The sequence below is a fragment of the Chroicocephalus ridibundus genome, chromosome Z (genome assembly GCF_963924245.1).
Source record: "Chroicocephalus ridibundus chromosome Z, bChrRid1.1, whole genome shotgun sequence".
Classification (NCBI taxonomy): Eukaryota; Metazoa; Chordata; class Aves; order Charadriiformes; family Laridae; genus Chroicocephalus; species Chroicocephalus ridibundus.
The window spans coordinates 32,862,359-32,882,217 of record NC_086316.1 but is presented as its reverse complement, the minus strand read 5'-3'; the positions used below and the strand labels follow the sequence as shown (position 1 = coordinate 32,882,217).

The 19,859-nt window shown below is 44.3% G+C and overlaps 1 protein-coding gene across 1 annotated transcript; it reads right to left on the bottom strand.

The window, feature by feature from the left end:
- Positions 1–4,016: 4,016 nt before the first annotated feature.
- Positions 4,017–18,327, bottom strand: FNTA (farnesyltransferase, CAAX box, alpha). The gene is made up of 9 exons (XM_063319957.1): positions 18,157–18,327; positions 17,581–17,666; positions 16,875–16,989; positions 15,931–16,035; positions 15,080–15,206; positions 14,512–14,660; positions 9,289–9,351; positions 8,050–8,221; positions 4,017–6,513 (listed from the first exon to the last, which is right to left on the bottom strand). Exons 1-9 carry the CDS (start codon positions 18,285–18,287, stop codon positions 6,385–6,387), a joined length of 1,077 nt encoding a protein of 358 aa, XP_063176027.1. The 5' UTR covers positions 18,288–18,327; the 3' UTR covers positions 4,017–6,384.
- Between the last annotated feature and the right edge of the window lie 1,532 nt (positions 18,328–19,859).

Here is a 19,859-nt window from a genome sequence, read left to right as displayed (position 1 = left end):
GCTCTGTCTGGTTCAGCAGCAGGCGCCTCTCCTGAAATGATTTGCTGCAATATTTTTAGCTGTTGTTAGCGATGCATGAGTAGTGATTTTGGATTGCCCCAGACCCAGTCATCCCTCATCTTCCCCTTCCTTCCGCAATGACACAAAATAAAATTTCACTTCCGAGAAGGACCTAGCTATGCCTGGGACACTGCTAATGACAAGAAGAAGTCATCCAGCTTTTGGTATTTTGCCCAGAAATCTCCTTCTAACAAAAAACTAGATCTCACCTAAGACAAAGCTTTCTCATGCATTTTCCCTCTGAATGGCAGAAGCCAAGCAGTTTTCTAGTACACAAGTTTTTAATTTTTCAGTTAAAGAATTATCAACATTGACATTTGAAAGTGTGTTTTAAAAAACAGGTGTTTCTGGTTTTCATTTGCCAATTTAAAACACTGAACTGTCTCTCCTTTTATTCTAGCCTTCAGCTGAGCTCAGGGTCTTTGCAGGCTAGACCTCTAAAACAACTTGGTGAAATGATTTGCACTACCACTCAACTGGTAGCAGAGTGCTGGCACAGTGCTGCAAAGAGTTATATGCTTGGGAGCCCTCCACCTGGGCTGTGGGTACCTGCAAATGGTCATTTTGGCTCATTTTGCAGCAGGGAAACTATGGTGAGCACCATACGCTATGAGGTACAGGGAGAGTGTGTTCTCACTGTCTGCTAGTAAAACCAGAAATAAAACTCACATTCATGGTGTGGCTGGAAGCTACAGCAAGGACGTATGTGTGTAAGCACCTTCGGTCTGGAAAGGGAAGAAGGTTATCTGTATGTCTTCTTGTCCTGATGACAGGCTTTGGCAGAAGGGGAAGGACAGGTGATGTACATCAACAATACAAGTGTAGCTCGCTTTTCCTTTTTTTTTCCCCCTCCTTCCAAAGCTTCTTGGTAGCAGCACAAGCATTTATTCAGGTGTTCTTTGGTCTCTTGGAGAGGTGACTTGGAGAATAGACAATCAGGGAACCACTGAAGTAATTAACTGAATACATCTCTACAAAGCAACCCAAACCCAGAAGAATGAGAAGCGCAAGCACAGCAATAACTCTTCTGCAGTGGCAAGACCACTCCTCACGAGCAGTACTGATACGGCAGCATTACACTGACCACTTCAGATAAGGGCAGAGGTACCAGAGTTAGCATTATACCCCCAGGAGAGGGTAATGGTAGCATGTCCTTGCAGCTCAATGCATACACATATAGGAATCATCTGCACCCGAGTAGCCCTGGGTGCTCAAGCTGACTTGTCTGAGGTCACACGTAGCACCTCTTCATTCACTTAAAATCCATTCCTTGTGGTGACAACCCACAAAACTGAGTTTTGACAAACCAGTACCTGTGGAAGCGGGGTCTGTCTTTGCCCTTCTTCGCCAAAGTCCTTGGTCCTGCTTCCCAATGAGTGATGCAACCACTTTGGACCTGCGACAGCATGCTTGACTTCCTCGACTAGGCCCAAGTCCTCCCCTGACCTCCAAGAAGCAGCAGCAGGTCCTGTTGTCCTTCAGCCCATATTCACAGAAACAGACAGCAATGGCCAGCATTTCATTACAGAGGGACTGTAAAAAGTTACCATAACAAAGCTGGCTTTAGTGGAGCAAAACTTCCCAGTTTGTGAAGGTGCATGCATGTAGTGCTCTAACTGGAGACACATCTCCAAAAGGTGTGAACTGGCCACAAAACCCACACTCTGAGCAGAGGGGTTTAGTCACGCGGTTATTTTAGAACACCAGGACTCTAACAGACTCCGGATCTGGTACAAGGTGTGCAGTGTCAGAGGAGGCATCATTTCAGTTAATGAAAAATTGCTCTCCAATTAACACCAACAATTTTTAGTGAAGATGACCATTTAGCCCCTCCCGAGATACTCATGCTTGAGTCCTCTGTGATGCTATGTATTGACTAGCAGTTGCTCTTCCGTGTTGAATTAGCAGGTGTGAAATCAGTGGTGCTGCATGGAGAAAGAGTTGTCCCAGTTACACCGCTGCTTGCCTGCACGTAGCCGGCCTCAGTGAACTCGGGGTGAATTTCACACTGCCATCTAGCGATTAATGTCCACTCTCCCTGCTGCACAACTGCAGAAAAACGATAAAGCAGATTTTAATTCCCTGAGGCTGAAATCTTATGTAGGCTTATATCCCATGGCTTCTTGAGGTACAGTGATGGGTGACACACGTAATGGAGAACAGAGACCCAGGGAGCTTACACAGGATAGCTGATGTAGACATCTAGACATCCTGAGGTGGGATTCACAGCTAAATTTGCTGAAGCTGCTATTAGCTCTTCTTGACAAGTATTTATAGAAAACTAAGTAAGTGCATGCGCCCTCGATTTTGTCAGTCTTGTCCTCGATGTTCATAGGCAGGCACCTGTATGCCTCTTTACGTACTACAATGCTTTTTTTTTCTTCTTTTTTTTTTTTTTTTTTTTTTTCTTTTCGTCAAATTCAGGGCAGAAGGTAAGGTATTCTTTTCAGAGCAGGCACAGGGAGGCGCTGTTCCTCCATCAACAGTGTCAACAGTACCGCTTCCAGTCCAGGAATAGGCTCCTAATTTTCAAAAAGTCTTGTGTCAAGGGGTGTATGTTCTTAAGCTAAGTGATGCATTAAGATAAAACGACGCTAAGAGCAGAGAAGGGATGAATAGAGAAAATGACCGTGTCACTTCTACACTGTGACTTCTGCTAGGTACAGATCATCCCTATTTGAACACTTAGGCATGAGATAACATATTGTGGAGGAAAACAAATGATTGTCTACTTTAGAGATTTCTATTCTCTGCTTCAGATTTCATCCATTTCATCCATAGAGTGTAATCATGTAAATGTACACAGAGTACTTTAAAATGGCAATGTTATTCATGACCAGAATTACACAGACCAGTCCAGACTGCCAGGGATTCTGGAAAGGACCTGTTATAGGACAAAAATAATATATTTTTTACATTCAAATGCAATTTTTTTACCCTTTGCTGTTAGAATATATTGTATCAAAAGCTTGACAGTACAGCCTTAAAAGAAGAGTAAATGTTTTCAGCTTGGAATATTTCATAGAGATGGTTATTTACAAGAAAAATTAAATACTGAAGGATATTTTACACCTGGGGAGAAGTAAATTGCCATACTGACACATTAACAGGTTTGCCAAAACTCAGTCAAACATCGTCTTACCAAAATTTTCCAAAACAATCTGTCTTAAGCAGAAGATACACTAGGGAAACCTGCTGCCAACCCAAAAGTCACAGGGGTAATCACCAACTAAAACCAGACTCGGAATAGAAAGTGCAAGGCATACACCTTATCCCACAATATCAGTAAGGTGGCAGAAGGCACTGATGTTCAAAAAAGGGCACAAGCGAGGCTGAAGAGCATTCTTCATATTATTGTATTCACCACGCCATATCTGGGACAACATCTGAGACACATGTCTCCAGCTGTCAATATTCTCTTTCCATTTGTGTGTACAAGAAAACCAGACCTGCACTGTCTCCCCTGCCAATTTTGAACTTGCACATAGGCATTTGCAAAGCCTTCATGTGAGCCCACAAGGGATGACTCTGCACCATCACTTAATATTGTTCCCTTACCCCTTTGTTCTAAAAGCCAGAGGAGCTTCAAGGCTTTTTGTGCTCTTGTAGGGGCCCAGGTCTCCATATGCCCCTTGTCACCACGCACTGCATGAATTACCTCCTGGACAGAAGCGTTTCACATGTCAGGAGCAATTAGAAACCTCACTGCTTCCCTGCTGCAGGATACTGCTCCCACATGAGGTCCAGCTGAGCAGCACGCTCCTAATCTGTCTCAGCACAGCCAGACAGCAACCGATAGAGCATTATGTGCTAGCTGAGGTCGTTTTGTACTGAATAGATTAGGAAGGACTTGGGGGCTGTTTTGTCAGCCAAGTTGCAGAGACAATAAGGTGGAAGTCAGTAACAGCTTAGACAGACAGACACAGCTAGACCAAGGCAAGAACATCAGCCTCTGATGAAAGCAGGCATAGGAAATTATTTCACATGCTTTAATAATTCTCCATACTCCACTGAATATTCCAATTACATTGATTTACAAGGGACATTTGTACCGATACAGTTTTCCATTTAGGCACAGCTCTTCAGCAATAAAATTGTACACAGGAGTCCCATCAATACACACAATCAGTAACAACAGGAAGTTTTCTTGTACAGATGAACCCTTAGAACAAATCAACTTGGTGCTTCCCCTGAACTTTGGTAGTCAGTACCAATTCCTATACATCGTTTAACACTTCCTATTGTAAGGCCCTTTTCTCTATGACGCATACACTTCATCAAGCTCCCACTTCTGCAAGAAAGATTCTGTCTCAGGCATATTTTTAAAATTAAAGGGTTGGTAGCTGCAGTTGCAACCTGGCTGGGCAGCCTGTCATTTTCCCAGCTCTCACAGCTCGGTATTTCTGAGTATGGCTCACTACCACAGAACTGAGATGCCTTTTGAAGAGGACTTTAGAGCTTCCTTGCAACCCAAATAATAGTAAACATAAGCATTTGAAAGAAGAAAATGAACATTTCTGCTAAAACATAATAGTAAAATAAACATTTAAAAAAACCCAAAACATTTCTGTTAAAACATAACGACTTTTTTTTTAAATGGACTCTAGTCTCCAGAATGGTTTTTTCTTAGGATTTGCATGATTTGTTTGGTCACACATTTGTTTTACATGAGATGAGATATTTCCTGTTATAGTACATATCTGGTTATTCCTTCGTTAGTAAACTTAGCTCAGGAGTGGCATTATCTTTGGAGTATCACTATGCTTGTGTAAAGTAAAAAGAAAAAAGCAGGTAAAAAAAAAAATCTCCAAAAGTTTGAAGTTCTTGTCCATTTTAAATGTTTGTGTGTCACTATAAAAATGTTTTCTCTACCGCGGAGAAAACAGTAAAAATATTAAAACGAATTACATAGCTTTCACATAGTGATTGCACCCCCCATGAGTTGTTTTAAATTTAAAGAACACATTGAATTAACATATTTCAAGCATTTAAAATAATCTCCACTATCGTTTAATTACAGCAGCAGCTCTTAATGTTTAGTGTCTGAAAGACTTCCTATTATGAATACTAGTATTTATTTGTTCCCATTATGATCTTCTCAAAAAAAATATTTCAGATCAGCCAAGCAGTCTATGTGAAGAACACAGTTTACAACGGTCATTTACCGAAAACAGAGCAGATGCAGCAGTTTTCTTGTGCAGGTATACACATCCTTTGCAGTTCTGCACTGCAGATACTCTCTATCTTTCACAAAGGGGAGGAAAATACTTCTTGGCTGAATATATGCATGGAAAAGGTATGAAAAGCCTGTAGGAGCAACAAGGTTAAGACATTTAATGGGAATAGGTCCCCAATAAAACCACTCCTTTCCTTCCAGTTCAGTGAAGGTCTATAACATAACTAGTTTGTTATAATCTCTTCTGACCTATGACTTCAGTTTGGTCTGGTTACAAGGGGTGAAGAAAAAACCAATAATTCAGATTTTCAGTCATGTGAACAGAACTCCAAGAAAAAACTAAGAAGATCATCTAGGGTCCTCAAAGCATTTTTTCTGACTGTGCAGGTAAGAATTCAAGGCTCCAATGAATACATCAAGCGTATGGAAAGTTTCTGGGATGAGAATACACCAGCGCAAAAGACACCTCAACACAATAGAATCTAATATCCCTAAAAGGGGGATGTTATTTTTATCTCTATTAGCATTTGAGAAGAGTAGACTATGTGCATCTGAAGACTAGAAGAAACTAAAATATTTCATAAAAATGCTTTAAAATGACACTTGGTGTTAGCTGCATAGCTTGTGCTGTCAGTGTTGCATAGCTGCTCCCACTAAGGCAACAACTGCAGCTCCTGCTTGCGCTAACCACAAGTAGGTTATTTCATATCCACTAGCCTAAGTTACCTGCAGTCATTACTGCATCTGATGTGACTGTGTTAGGAACCATGAATGGATAAGCCAGGGCATCAGAAATTGGTTTAGTACTTTATAAATAGTAGGTACAGTTTACCTACATACCTATGTAGGTATATATATGTATCTATGTGGCTATGTAGCTAAAGAGTAGATATAGCTATACCTATGTACCTATACATAGGTATATGTATTCATTATTAGGAAATTAAGCCTTAATTTATTTTTTGACTGCTCCTACAGCTATTGTCAGCAGCACAACCTGAGACTATACAGCACTGCACTCTTCTTTCATTGCAATACCTCTTTGCCAGCTGAATACTACACTGGATTTTAAACTAGTTGATGACCCTACTTAGTACTGCTTTAGAATAGCATGAGAGGTTAACGCTGTTTTCTTCCTATGCGTTCAGCTACTGCTGCTTGTCAGTCAGCGTGGTGTGTTCAGTGCCTGAGCTGTGCTTGTTCTTAAGATACCTTCCAATGTATCTCCAGTATTCCTTTCGGATGGTGTCTTTTTCTTTAGCCAGAATTTCACAAAGCTATGAAAGAAAATTGAGAGATTGTAGTGTTATAATCAAAAGCTTACGGAAACCTTATTATCTTTATAAAATGCATACAAGATGTGGTTCAGCCAGTATTAGAAACACCTTCCTCAGCAACAACATTTGTTTTATTCACCAGATTTGCAACTGTCCAATGACCTCAAAGCGATCTCTGCTCCAACCAGTAGTCAACCAATGTGACACCGCACAGAAATCTCTTCAGTCCTATTTCAGTTGCAACGGCTTCCCTGTGACTCCTTTCCGTGCCTACCACTCATCATCTACCCCAGCCTATGCAGCCTGCAGTATACTGCAGGACACTGGTGACTTCCTGAAAAGCCTGACTGTCTTTTAGTGATCCAGTAGGCTGTACGTGACTTCATTCAAAACAGTGGGGCAACATCCTGCTCTTGAATCTTCAGTAGTCCTGACAGACTGACAGGAGATATTTTTTTAATGGTTTTTCTCTTAGCAGACTGTCCCAAAAGGATTCTCCATGCAAGTCAGTAACCTTCTCTCACAATGTGTTAGAGCTGGTGCTATACACGTACTTCTACATCTTCTGATTTTTGTTTTATTTTGATCTGTGTGAGCACTGAGGCACAGCAGAAGTCAACCCGACTCACAGGACACGCTATGTAAGCTTATATGGTATGAACACTGTCTACAAAGGTTCTAGTCAATTCCCTTTTATTATGCAGATGATGTTGCCTTACTTAGTGAACCAGAGTTCAGGAATAGGAGTTTCAATGCCTAAACAGATGAAGTCAAACTCAATGAAATAGTCTAAAGGGACATGAATCTGTGAGGTAAAACTGCACTTATTTACACTCTGGTCCTCGAACACAAAGGAAAAATATTGAGGAAGAACGTTGTTGGAACACCGAGACTCCAGGGAAGAACTGCAGCTCTAATTACACTGAGTTCCAGTCTGTCCCACAGTGAGTGAAAAGTGTTCTTGTCAAAACTACACTGCAAACCACAGCAAGGAGTTCCCTGAATATGAAGTACAGGGAGATACACAACATTACTAGAAGTCATTTATTCTCTGTAGGAAACGATGCCTGACATTTCTTACTAATGCTCCCAGTGCCTGCTGGCCTTTAAGCTAATTCTGTAGCTTTCTTAGAAAGAACTAAGACATGCAAAGGGAGCTTGAGATTCTATTTAGATACAGATACTCTGAAAACAAGATCCACCAACCCTCAGAGAAGAAAGTGAGTTCAGGCTACAAAGTTAGCATTGGAAACCTTGATTGCACAAGCATCTCCTTTCTTTTGCAGGCAATATTAGAAACCTTCCTTTTTTACCAGGTGAAGAAAACTTACAGCAATTTTCTAACTGGCAAGTTATTATTTATAGATAAATTCTCAAGACCCTTGTTATTATCTGGCTTTCAAGTCTTTATAGAGCTCCTGTGATTAACAAGTAACCTGTTCTATTTATGAAAATCAATCCCATTTTGTCAGGATATAAAACAAGAGAGCAATAGATGGCATCCCTAAGAAACAAAGCCAAGCTCTCAAAACCTACCTCCAATGTCTTGTTTAGTGTTTCCTCCTTGTTATCACACTGGTTTTCAAGCATATCTTCATATAAGTCCACAAGAAAGGCAAGCAGATAGGGTGAACTGTGGCTAGGCTGTAAATTCAACAGTTGCTCTAACAGATTTGGATACTTAGAAAGACCACGATCCTGTAGAATCCTAGAACAGAGGTTAATAGGCTTGAAATATAACGCTGGGAAATATGGCATGAAGAATTACATTTTTGTTATGACTCCTTTATTTGGAGATGTTGTGGTTTCAGTTGAGGTATAGTTAATTTTTTTACAGCAGCTGGTATTGTGCTATATTTTGGATGTGGGATGAGAAATACCTTTGATAGTGCACTGGTGATTTTAGTTGTTGATAAGGACTCAAGGCTTTTTCTGCTCCTTATACTGCCCTGCCAGCAATCAGGCTGAGTGGGGGGCACAAGAAGTTGGGAGGAGACACAGCCAGGACAGCTGACCCCAACTGACCAAAGGAATATTCCACACCATATGACATCATGCTTAGTATATAAAGCTAGGGGAAGAAGCAGCAAGGGGGAAACATTTGAAGTTACAGCATTTATTTTCCTAAGTAACTACGCATGATGGAGTGCTGCTTTCCTGGAGATGGCTGAGCACGTGCCTACCAACGGAAGTACTGAATGAATTCCTTGTTTTGCATTGCTTGTGCACGCAGCTTTTGCTTTACTTAACCTGTCTGTATCTCAACCCACAAGTTTCCTCACTTTTACTTCTCTGATTCCCTCCCCAATCCCAACCAGGTGCATTAAGTGAGCAGCTGCATGATCCTATCTGCTGACTGGGGTTAAACCATGACAGGAGATCAGTTTTGAAATAGTAAGGCAGAAAGTGAGAAGCATCCAGCAATAATACAGCTTAATGTTGTAGTCAGCTAGTATAGTTATGCTCAACTGAACAGAAATTAGACTGAAAGCATGCTCATTACTTTCTAATCTATGCTTTTGAACCAGTAACATTATGGCTCAGTTTTTTAAAAGCATTAGAAGTACTTGCAATCCTCCCACAAGAACAGGGCCAGAAACTTAATGGAAAGTTATAGAGAAATTAGGTTAATATATTGACCCCTTGCAAAGGTTTTTGCCTGCCTGCTTAAGCACACAACACTAGGATGAACAGCAACAAGCTCTTTTCAGTTAAGGGTTAGGCTTAAGACACCTTCTACAGATATTCTTTGCCCCACGGAGAAGGATGCCTCACCCTTTTAAGTAGTTCCAAGCGCTCTCATTATGTGGCACTGCTATGATCGTCTCAAGAGTGTATCTGTGAGAAAAAGATAACAGGTCATGAATGCAACCACTAACAATGCAGTTAGAAATTACCTAACTGTGCTCAGACACTCCCAAATACATCCCTCTAGTCTATATTTCAGAGCCTTTTTGAAGATCATCTCAATTGGGTCATAGATCAAAAACACCTCATAATATAATCACTGCAAGTCTCAGAAAGGCAAACACTCTGAGAACAGTTTGAAATTCTGAAGTGTTCCATTTGCTGCATTTTATACAATAATTAAACAGTTCTCAAAATTATGAGCAATAACCATAGAATGGTTAGAGTTGGAAATGACCTTAAAGATCATTTAGTTCCAACCCCCCTGCCATGGGCAGGGACACCTCCCACTAGACCAGGCTGCTCAAAGCCTCATCCAACCTGGCCTTGAACACTTCCAGGGATGGGGCACCCACAACTTCCCTGGGCAACACGTTACAGTGTCTTGCCACCCTCACAGTAAAGAATTTCTTCCTAACACCCAATCTAAACCTACTCTCTTTCAGTTTAAAGCCATTACCCCTCATCCTATCACTACACTCATTCATAAAGAGTCCCTTCCCATCACTCTGTAGGCCCCTTTAGGTACTGAAAGGCCACTATAAGGTCTCCCTGGAGCCTTCTCTTCTCCAGGCTGAACAAGATCAACTCTCTCAGCCTCTCTTCACAGGAGAGGTTCCCAGCCCTCGGAGCATCTTCACGGCCTTCCTCTGGACTCCAACAGATCCATCTCTTTCTTATGTTGGGGGCTCCAAAGCTGGATGCAGTACTCCAGGTGGGATCTCACCAGGGCAGAGTAGAGGGGCAGAATCATATCCCTTGTCCTGCTGGCCGTACTTCTTTTGATGCAGCCCAGGATGCTGTTGGCTTTCTGGGCTGCAAACGCACATTGTCGGCTCATGTTGAGCTTCTCATCAACCAACACCCTCAAGTCCTTCTCCTCAGAGCTGCTCTCAAGCCATTCTTCACCCAACACTGCGTTTGTGCTTGGGATTGCCATGACTCAGGTGCAGGACCTTGCACTTGGCCTGGCTGAACTTCATGAGGTTTCCATGGACCCACCTCAAGCCTGTCCAGGTCCCTCTGGATGGCATCCCTTCCCTCCAGCATGTCAACCACATCACACAACTTGGTGTCGTCAGCAAACTTGCGGAGGGTGCACTCAATTCCACTGTCCACATTGCCTACAGATTTGTTAAGCAGCACTGATCCCAGTACTAACCCCTGAGGAACACCACTCATCACTGCTCACCACTTGGACACAGAGCCATTCATTGCAACTCTTTAAGTGCTGCCATCCAGCCAAGTCCTTATCATCTGAGTGGTCCATCTGTCAAATCCACATCACTCCAATTTAGAGACAAGTATGTTGTGCAGGACAGTGTCAAGCACTTTGCACAAGTCCAGGGAGATGACATCAGTTGCTCTTCCCTTATTCACCAATACTATAATGCCATCATAAAAGCCACCAAATTTATCTGGCACCATTTGCCCCTAGTGAAGCCATGCTGACTGTCATCACAGCCAACTAAGAAACAACATACTCTCCCAGTATGCTAAAGGAATAACTTGTGTCTTAACACTTAGAAATGGCAAGGGACCGAAAAGGCTAGAGTAATCGAAGCCCAGGGTGAGCTATGTTACTATGACTGCGTATGGTATGTTCTGTACCTATTTGCACAACTTTTTTCATGAGGCTGCACTTGAGCAAACCCACAGAAAGGCAGAGGTTGACCTTTCAGCTCACACAGCCTTCTGCAGCAATTCTTTTAAAGCAGTAGTTAGGCAACTCCTCTAAAAGCAAAGCAATAAGAGGCACCTGCCATACAGTCACAAAGCCACATTTCATGTTCACAAAACAAGCTTTACCTTCTGCCCTTCCCCAGTATAACTAGGCATTCGGCTTATTTTCAGAGACAGCGGACACTGATTAAAAAGTTCTATACTGAAAAAATACCTCAAACCAACCCTAAACGTTTTTTAACCTTCTGCAGTCACTATGACAAAGACCAAGTTTATCAAGCAACAAGCAGCCCAACTACAGTTCTACAACAACACCTGGGAAGTGTTAACCTTGGACAGTCTGATTCTTAAGATGGTATACAATTATGCTGAACATAGCAGCACGTATAAACAGATCACGGGAGGATGTCAGATCTAACCTCTGGAGACAGAAAGCTGCAAATATCCAAGCCTAAGTCGTGGAAATGGTGCAGATTTATTAATCTGCAAGAAAGTTATAAACTGAAAGAAAAGTACGAGTTACTGCAGTTTGCAAAGACGATTGCAAGGGCAATGAAAGGTGGTGGGGGCTGGGATCCTCTATGAACAATGTACCAATGGACCTATTCAGAGACTCAGCCTTTCTTCTAAAGAATAACTCAGAAAAATTGCAGTACGTTCTTTTTATTGCTTCTTCACTTTAGACAAACGTCTTCTCATAATCATCAACCCTGATCAGCAGTCTGAGAGTTGAAAACCATAGAAGGAGGCTTCCCTTACCACAATCCGTAGTGAAATAAATGGCTATAAACCCAGTTTGTCTTCAGTTACAAACACATCACTCTGAAACAGCTTTCAAAGATCACTTTCCTCAAAACTCACTCAGTTAGTTGCTTTTGTGCTGACCACATACCCCTGAAAGCTCCTTTCTTTTTCCAGCTGCATCAAATTCCTCACAAAAGGCAATTCCTCTTCCTACAATCCATGTCCATGTTATTTTTAAATCATTGTCGCTACTGTACTACTAAAATAGCAGTTTAGTGCAACACTGAGAGTGCCTCTCCTTCCAAGCTCTAGGGGTAGGATGCAAGATACTAATGAACAGCACAACTTATGTGCTTCCAGTGTCACAGACTTTTTGCAGGTTATTCCGCTATAGCTAGTTGACTATAAAAAAAAACAAAAGTTTTGAATAAACAGCAGGGTAGGAAGACAGGTTCAAGAGAACAGCTTGGCCAGGGTGAGCATAGCTTGCTTCAGTACTACTCAACAAGTCAGTGGTACTGAACACATCTATACGTAAACACAACCCTGCATGGTTGAGCAAGGAGCTTCTGAAAAAGCTCAAGTGGAAGAAGGAAGTCTACAATAAGTGGAAGAAGGGACTGACCCCTTGGGAGGATTACAAGAATGCCACCAGAGCATGCAGGGATGAAACAAGGAAAGCCAAGGCTGCACTGGAATTACACCTGGCCAGGGATGTCATGCTCAATAGGAAGGGTTTCTACAAGTATATTGGAACCTAAAGGAAGACCACAGAAGTTGCGGGCACTGATAGCAATGAGACAGGAGCCATGGTGACTGAGGATGCGGAGAAGGTGGAGTTACTGAATGCCTTCTTTGCTTCGGTCTTTACTGCTCAGCCCAGCCCTCAGGAGTCCCAGATTTTGGAGAAAGTAACGGGGAAAGAGGAAGACTTCCCTTGGGTTGAGGAGGATCAAGTGAGGAAACAATTAGGTCAATTAGATATTTGCAAGTCCATGGGCCCCGATGGGATGCACCCGAGAGCGCTGAGGGAGCTGGTGGAAGTCATTGCTGGGCCGCTCTCCATCATCTTTGAAAGATCTTGGAGAACAGGCAAGGTGCCTGAGGACTGGAGGAAAGCCAACGTCACTCCAGTTTTCAAAAAAGGCAAGAAGGAGGAGCTGGGGAACTACAGGCCGGTCAGCCTCATCTCCATCCCTGGAAAGATGATGGAATAGCTCGTTCTGGGAGTCATCTCAAGGCATGTGGAGGAAAAGGAAGCTATCAGAAGTACTCAACATGGATTCACCAAGGGGAAATGATGTCTGACTAACCTGATAGCCTTCTATGATGGAATGACTAGATGGATAGATGAGGGGAGGGTGGCAGATGTTGTCTACCTTGACTTCAGCAAGGCATTTGACACAGTCTCCCCACAGCATCCTCATAGGAACGCTTAGGAAGTGTGGATTAGATGAATGGACAGTAAGGTGGATAGATAACTGGTTGAAAGACAGAGCTCAGAGGGTTGTGATTAGGGGCACAGAGTCTACTTGGAGGTCAGTGACGACTGGTGCTCCCCAGGGGTCAGTACGGGGTCCAGTCCTCTTCAATACATTCATCAATGACCTGGATGAGGGGATAGAGTGCACCCTCAGCAAGTTCGCTGATGACACAAAGCTGGGAAGGGTGCCTGACACAGCAGAAGGCTGTGCCACCATACGGAGAGACCTGGACAGGCTGGAGAGTTGGGCAGAGAGGAACCTTATGAAATTGAACAAGGGCAAGTGTAGGGTGCTGCACCTGGGGAGGAATAACCCCATGCACCAGTACAGGTTGGGGGCTGACCTGCTGGAGAGCAGCTCTGTGGAAAGAGACCTGGGAGTCCTGGTGGACAACAGGATGACCATGAGCCAGCAATGTGCCTTCGTGGCCAAGAGGCCAATGGCATCCTGGGGTGCATCAAGAAGAGCGTGGCCAGCAGGTCAAGGGAGGTCATCCTCCCCCTCTACTCTGCCCTGGTGAGGCCGCACCTGGAGTACTGTGTCCAGTTCTGGGCTCCCTGGTTCAAGAAGGACAGGGAACTGCTGGAGAGGGTGCAGCAAAGGGCTACCAAGATGATTAGGGGACTGGAACACCTCTCTTATGAAGAAAGGCTGAAGGACTTGGGTCTCTTCAGTCTGGAAAAAAGACGACTGAGGGGGGATCTTATCAACACTTATAAATACTTAAAGTGGGGGTGTTGGGAGGATGGGGCCAGGCTCTTTTCAGTGGTGCCCAGTGACAGGACAAGAGGTAATGGGCACAAACTGGAGCATAGAAGTTCCACCTAAACATGAGGAGGAACGTCCTTACTTTGAGGGTGGCAGAACACTGGAACAGGCTGCCCAGAGAGGTGGTGGAGTCTCCGTCTCTGGAGACATTCAAAACCTGCCTGGATGCATTCCTGTGCAACCTGCTCTAGGTGAACTTGCTCTGGCAGGGGGGTTGGACTAGATGATCTCCAGAGGTCCCTTCCAGCCCTATGATTCTATATGCACTAAGACTTGATCTGCTCTCCCTGAGAGCGAGTCCAAAAACTGCATTATAATAGGAAAGACAAGCCCACATGGACCTTCTTCAAACTATTCCTTTGCTCTCACATAATGAAGAGTGCTTCATGTTAGCATGAACAACATTACTAACTGGACTTCTCTGTCTAGGACTGCTGGATCATCGTAGCCGGTGGTGTTGAAAATTACGAAGTATCGTTGGTTCCAAACAGAGTTGTTTCTCACATCTTCCCTCAAAAGCTGGTCTACATATTCCAGTTCATTGTCCCATAATTTGAACTCCTATGGAAACGGAAGGAAGAGAGAATATCACAATCAAAAGTTTGTATTTTTTAAGACATATTTTCCTTGCTCCTAAGTTCTCTGAACATTAGGTACTGATACTTTTTTAAAGATATCAACACAATGTTCAAAGAAAAATAAGGAAGTACACTATGAACATGCTACAGTATTCAGTTGCCCGCAATGGTATTAGCTCATCATTAAATTCACACACATAACAGTATGCAGTCAAAACCAGACCTTTTTGAACTCAATTCCTAAAAGGCAAGTCTATAGCTAACCTCTACTACACATTAAAATGCAATTGTTTTCCACCCTTCAGCCTTAAGTGCCAAATGCAATTCAGATTGCATTTAAGAAGCAAAACTCTACATCCTGAGCAGGTTATTTTGTGACTTTGTGTTCTGTGGATACAATACCTGAATAACCCATTGTCTGTGTTGCCATGCATGGTAATTTTTGGCATCTTGATTAAGAATGTCAGCTACAAAGTCAAGCTCTTGGGATGGATCCTGCAGCCACTCCACCAACAACCGTCTGTGATGCCTGATGATAGGTAGAGGAAACTATTTTTAGAATAGCCTAAAAATTTTTTTGTGAACACGTGTTCTGTAGCGAAACAGCATACAGCAACTACTTAGAAAAAAACCCAGTAGTTAAATACTGCAAATTACTGGCTCTGAGAAATATATGATGCAAACTTATAACAAATTCTAACTGCACATACACATTGGCCAATCACCTCCTTTTAGGCAAGTTATGTTTACTTGAAGTAACATGTTTTAACCTCATGGCCAGAGTCTTCAGCAGAATAAAATTTTCTAGTACTACATAATTTCTCTACAAAAACCGGCATTGCTGTTTCACCTATTCCCATTCACATATTGTTGCAAAGAACCCAACAACAGGTAAGCAAACTCCCAAGGCCAATGAAAGAAAACCCACTCATTTCTATTTGTTTTTTTGTTTGTCTTTTCATAAATCATTTTTTTTTATGTCAAAATTCTGACAGTTTGAAAATTGAAATTAAAAGAAAACAAGACCTTTTAAGCATGTCATAATCACATGTTTAGAACAAACTGCTAAAGAGGACTTTGGCAGTGATACTGATGCGACTCCATTTAACTCCTCCACTACTGCCAATGCAGTAGACACAGGAAGCAACTCTTAACAACCTTGTGGATCAGTGATCACAACTTATTCTAGACAATGTACAAAACAAAAATCATACGCAAAAAATTTAAGAACTGAAAAGAAAACATGATTTTACCAGACTTGGTAGTTCTTTGGCTGATCTTCAATGATAGTTGTAATATACTGAAGTTCCTCATAGAGATCCTTTCCCAAAGACTGCAGGAGGACTCTCCTGAAATACCTGTATAAAAGTCAAGCATTCGAACACTGCAACAGGACTTTCCTAAAATTCACAGAGGAGAACATAGAACTTTTGTTCACAGTTCTTCTAGTAGATATTGAGTTAAAAAAGTGCAAAAAACTAAACCAGTATCCAGTTCTGGTAAAGGCCATTCAGTTATTGAAGAGTGGAGAACTGGAATACAACTGTTTACAACAGCATGTTATCAAAGATCACAGCAATCTTGCTTCAAATTGACCTCTGTCTACCCGCACTGATCTTATCGCAGAAACTATGACTTATGTGCTTAAAACAATATAAACTTTCTGATTTTATGCATGTAGGGGAATAGACGTACAAGAGGTACCTGTTAGCATTCATGAGTTAAATGGCCCTACTCCAAATATCAAAACCTCACTGTTTATTCATTACCTAACTGCACATTAACCTGACAGATATTCTAAAATGCACTATTTAGTAAGTATATAACTATTTAGCAGGACATAGCAGCTATCATACTTTTATGTCTCTTCTTGAAGTCAAGTGAGGGCATCTTTAGCATTTTGCCACAGCCACGTTATCAGGCAAGTGATCTAATTTTAAACGGCAAAGTTCTTTCTGTGGCTAATCCTGACCTTGATTGATAATATTCTCAAAGCCAAACGAATGAAAACCACTGAATCAAAATGAGAAACGGAAAATACTGAACAAAGGCTTTCTTCATAAGCTCACTGTAAGTCTACACTACTCCTCTGTGTAAACTCAGCTAGTCATGCCCTCATTAGACTAACAAATTTATTAAAGACATAAGAAGTCGGCAATCAAGCGATGCTAGAAATAATCACAAATTTATAACTTACCATACTGTGTAGTTTGCAGCATTTAACTCAATGGCATCTGCTGTCAGCTTGAAAGCTCTTTCGCTTCTTTCATCCTGCTGCACAACAGCCCGGAAGTAGTCATAGACATCTTCAACTAAATAGATAACAGCATCTTATCCAAGGCTATGAGACAATCGCCTGATTAGGGGGTAATCAAGTTACTTCCTATTTTGTGTACTTTGAATACACGTATTTAAGATGATAGCTACGTATTGCTCTGACAGCATTGCTAATTGAATCTTCTAAATTATATTAGTATACCAAAAAGCTGCAAAAATATCTTAAAAATACACCACCCAAGTAACACATGAAACAATCAGAAAAATTTCTTGCTGCTTACCCACAATTTCCCCAGATGCAGTAGCTTTATACACTCTCTTCCACTTGTGGGCTAGAAATGCCATACTGTGTGAACCGGACTGTCTGTTGTATTACCTCTTAAGCCGTATGATTTTAAAATAAAGCTTTGGCTATTAATATCTCAGGTGAAGATTCAACCTCAGTGGTGTTTGGTGAAAACATCACACACAGCCACAATAACACAATAAACATTAAACTAATTTCTTCCCAGTGCTGCTCTGGAAAATACATTACCCAAAACGTGAGGTCTTGCTTTAACAATGCCGGGGACAGATACAAACTCAACCACCTTAAGTTTTCAGCACACGACGTATTTAAAACTTACATTTTTCACTGTAGATGATCTGGACGACAGGGGTCGGTCCATCGCTTTGGATAATGGGTTTAATATCTGCCCACTTCTTCCTGTCCCTGCAAATACGTGGGTTTGTCTTTTTTTTTTTTTTTTTTATTTTTAAACGTTTCTAAAAAGCACGAGACGCCACTCAAAGCGCTGCACGAGCGAATCGACGCCCAGCAACACGCCCTTGTTCCCAGCGGGCGCTACTGTCACGGCGCCACTGCCCCGCGCGCCCACCGGCGCGCGAACGCCGCAGGGAGACCCTGACGCACGCAACCGCTCCAAAACCCAGCGGTGATGCAATCCGGGAGAGGAAAGCCATCATCGCGCCACCCCACCCGCGGCGACTTCCGCCACACCACCAAGCGCCCCCGCCCCGGCCGCGACCGCCGACCCCCGGCCGCGGAACACGTCAACAACTCAATGCCTCCGCGCCCCGACCCCGCGCCCCCCACGAACGATGTGACGAGACGTGACACGACGCGACACACCGCCACCGCGCCGGCGGCGCGGGGAGCCCCGCTCCCGGCCGGTCGGTGTCGGCGCCGCCGCGGCCGTTACCTGTAGAGCACGTAGCTGGGGTCCTTCCCCACCTCATCCTCTTTCAGCAGCTCCCCGAAACCGCTGTCCAGCTCGCTGCATCCTTCCTTCGCTGGCTCCAGCTCCACCGCCCCCCTGCCCTTCTCTGCCATCGCCCCACAGCTGCTTCCGGGACCCGGCGGAAGCACAGAGGCCGGTGCGGTGGGGGGGCGGAGCCGATGCGTGGCTCGGCATTGCCGACGTCTGGCGCGGAGAGGCGGGGTCGTGAGGCAGGTGGGGACTGCCCGCCGGCCGGGCAGTGGGACTGTCCCCCACCCCCGGTAGCGTCCAGGGGCCACCCGCCGCCCTCAGAAGCTTTTATCCACGGGTCTGCTAATTAACCCTCACACACGTGCGTGGGGAGGGAAGCGGGGCCCGGGCGCTGCACCATTTCGCTTCTCCCCTTCCACCGTGCCCTGAGGAAAAGCCACGGTGCCAGCAGGGATTGTCGGCCTGTCGGCCGGTGGTCACGGCTCTGCCCGGGCGTTACGGCAGCAGCGCTTATGGGTTAACTGGTGCGGCAGCTGTCTGCTCGGCTGTGCGCTGTGCCTGGTTTTCACTGCTATAAACCAAGACCTGAGAGGCAAAACCAGAAGGGAGGCATGGTGCATGCCAGCAGTAGCATATTTACCACCGGAAGCCAGCCTGACACCAGTACTGGGGCGTGCAGGTGCAAGGCCACCAGAACAACAGCAGCGGGTTGACGCCGTGAGGCCACACGGGGAAACAGAGACGGTGGGAAATGCTGCGGTGGCAGCGGAGGTGGAATGCTACAGAGCTGCAAATAGGAGGTCCCCTGGCACTAGTTGATGCTCAGCTGCTACGGGGCTGATGCAAGGTGACCTGTGTTTCCTCCCCTGTGGAAACTCACAAAATGGCACCATTCAAGAGTTGTGCTTTCTGACAGGGCAAGGCTGAGGAATCTGGTCTCTGTCAAAGGTGGAGCCTCACAGTATCTTCAATACCAAACATCTTACCCTGTGCATGGCAAAAAGTAAGACTGATGACCCACGGAATGCTCCCCTACCCCCTGCCCAGGTAGAAGACTAGTAATCATCCCATTTTCAGCCATTCTAGAGGGGGATCTGCCCACACCATGGGCGTGCTGTACCAGTTGCCGCTGGGTACTGTAGTGGGTCGTGGCTTCACTCCTGCATTTGCAGCGCCCAGCCCGCAGTACTTTTACCCACTTGGAGCAGGACACACCAGGCTCCGTCCTGCCCCAGCTCCCCCGCTAAAGGAGACCTTGCAGCTCTCTCCCAGCCCGGTGACGCCGAGCGGCGGCCCTGAGGACTTGAGGGAAGAGAGGTAAATCACCACCCGAGTGAAGAGGTGGCCAGCCGCTGGAAACACAGAGCCGTCAGACAGCACGGCCTCCTCACGGCTATGCCCGCGCCCGCGGGGAGGCGGGCAGCGTGTGGGGCGAAATGCGGCTCCGTGTCCCCGTCGCCTCCCCCGCCTCCGTGACGCGCTTCTGTTTCCGGCATCCCTCTGGCGTGAGGGAGGACGGCTAAGTCCTCGCCAGGGTAGCACCGGCTGAGATAACGGCACTGTTGCCAAAACATAAAACCGCAAAACCCACAACTATGCTAACAGCTGTAGATATCAGGGACAGGGACGGATTTTTTTTTTTTTGGGGGGGAGGGAGAGGGTGAAGGTCTTGAAGTGCGGGACCTGCAGGAAGA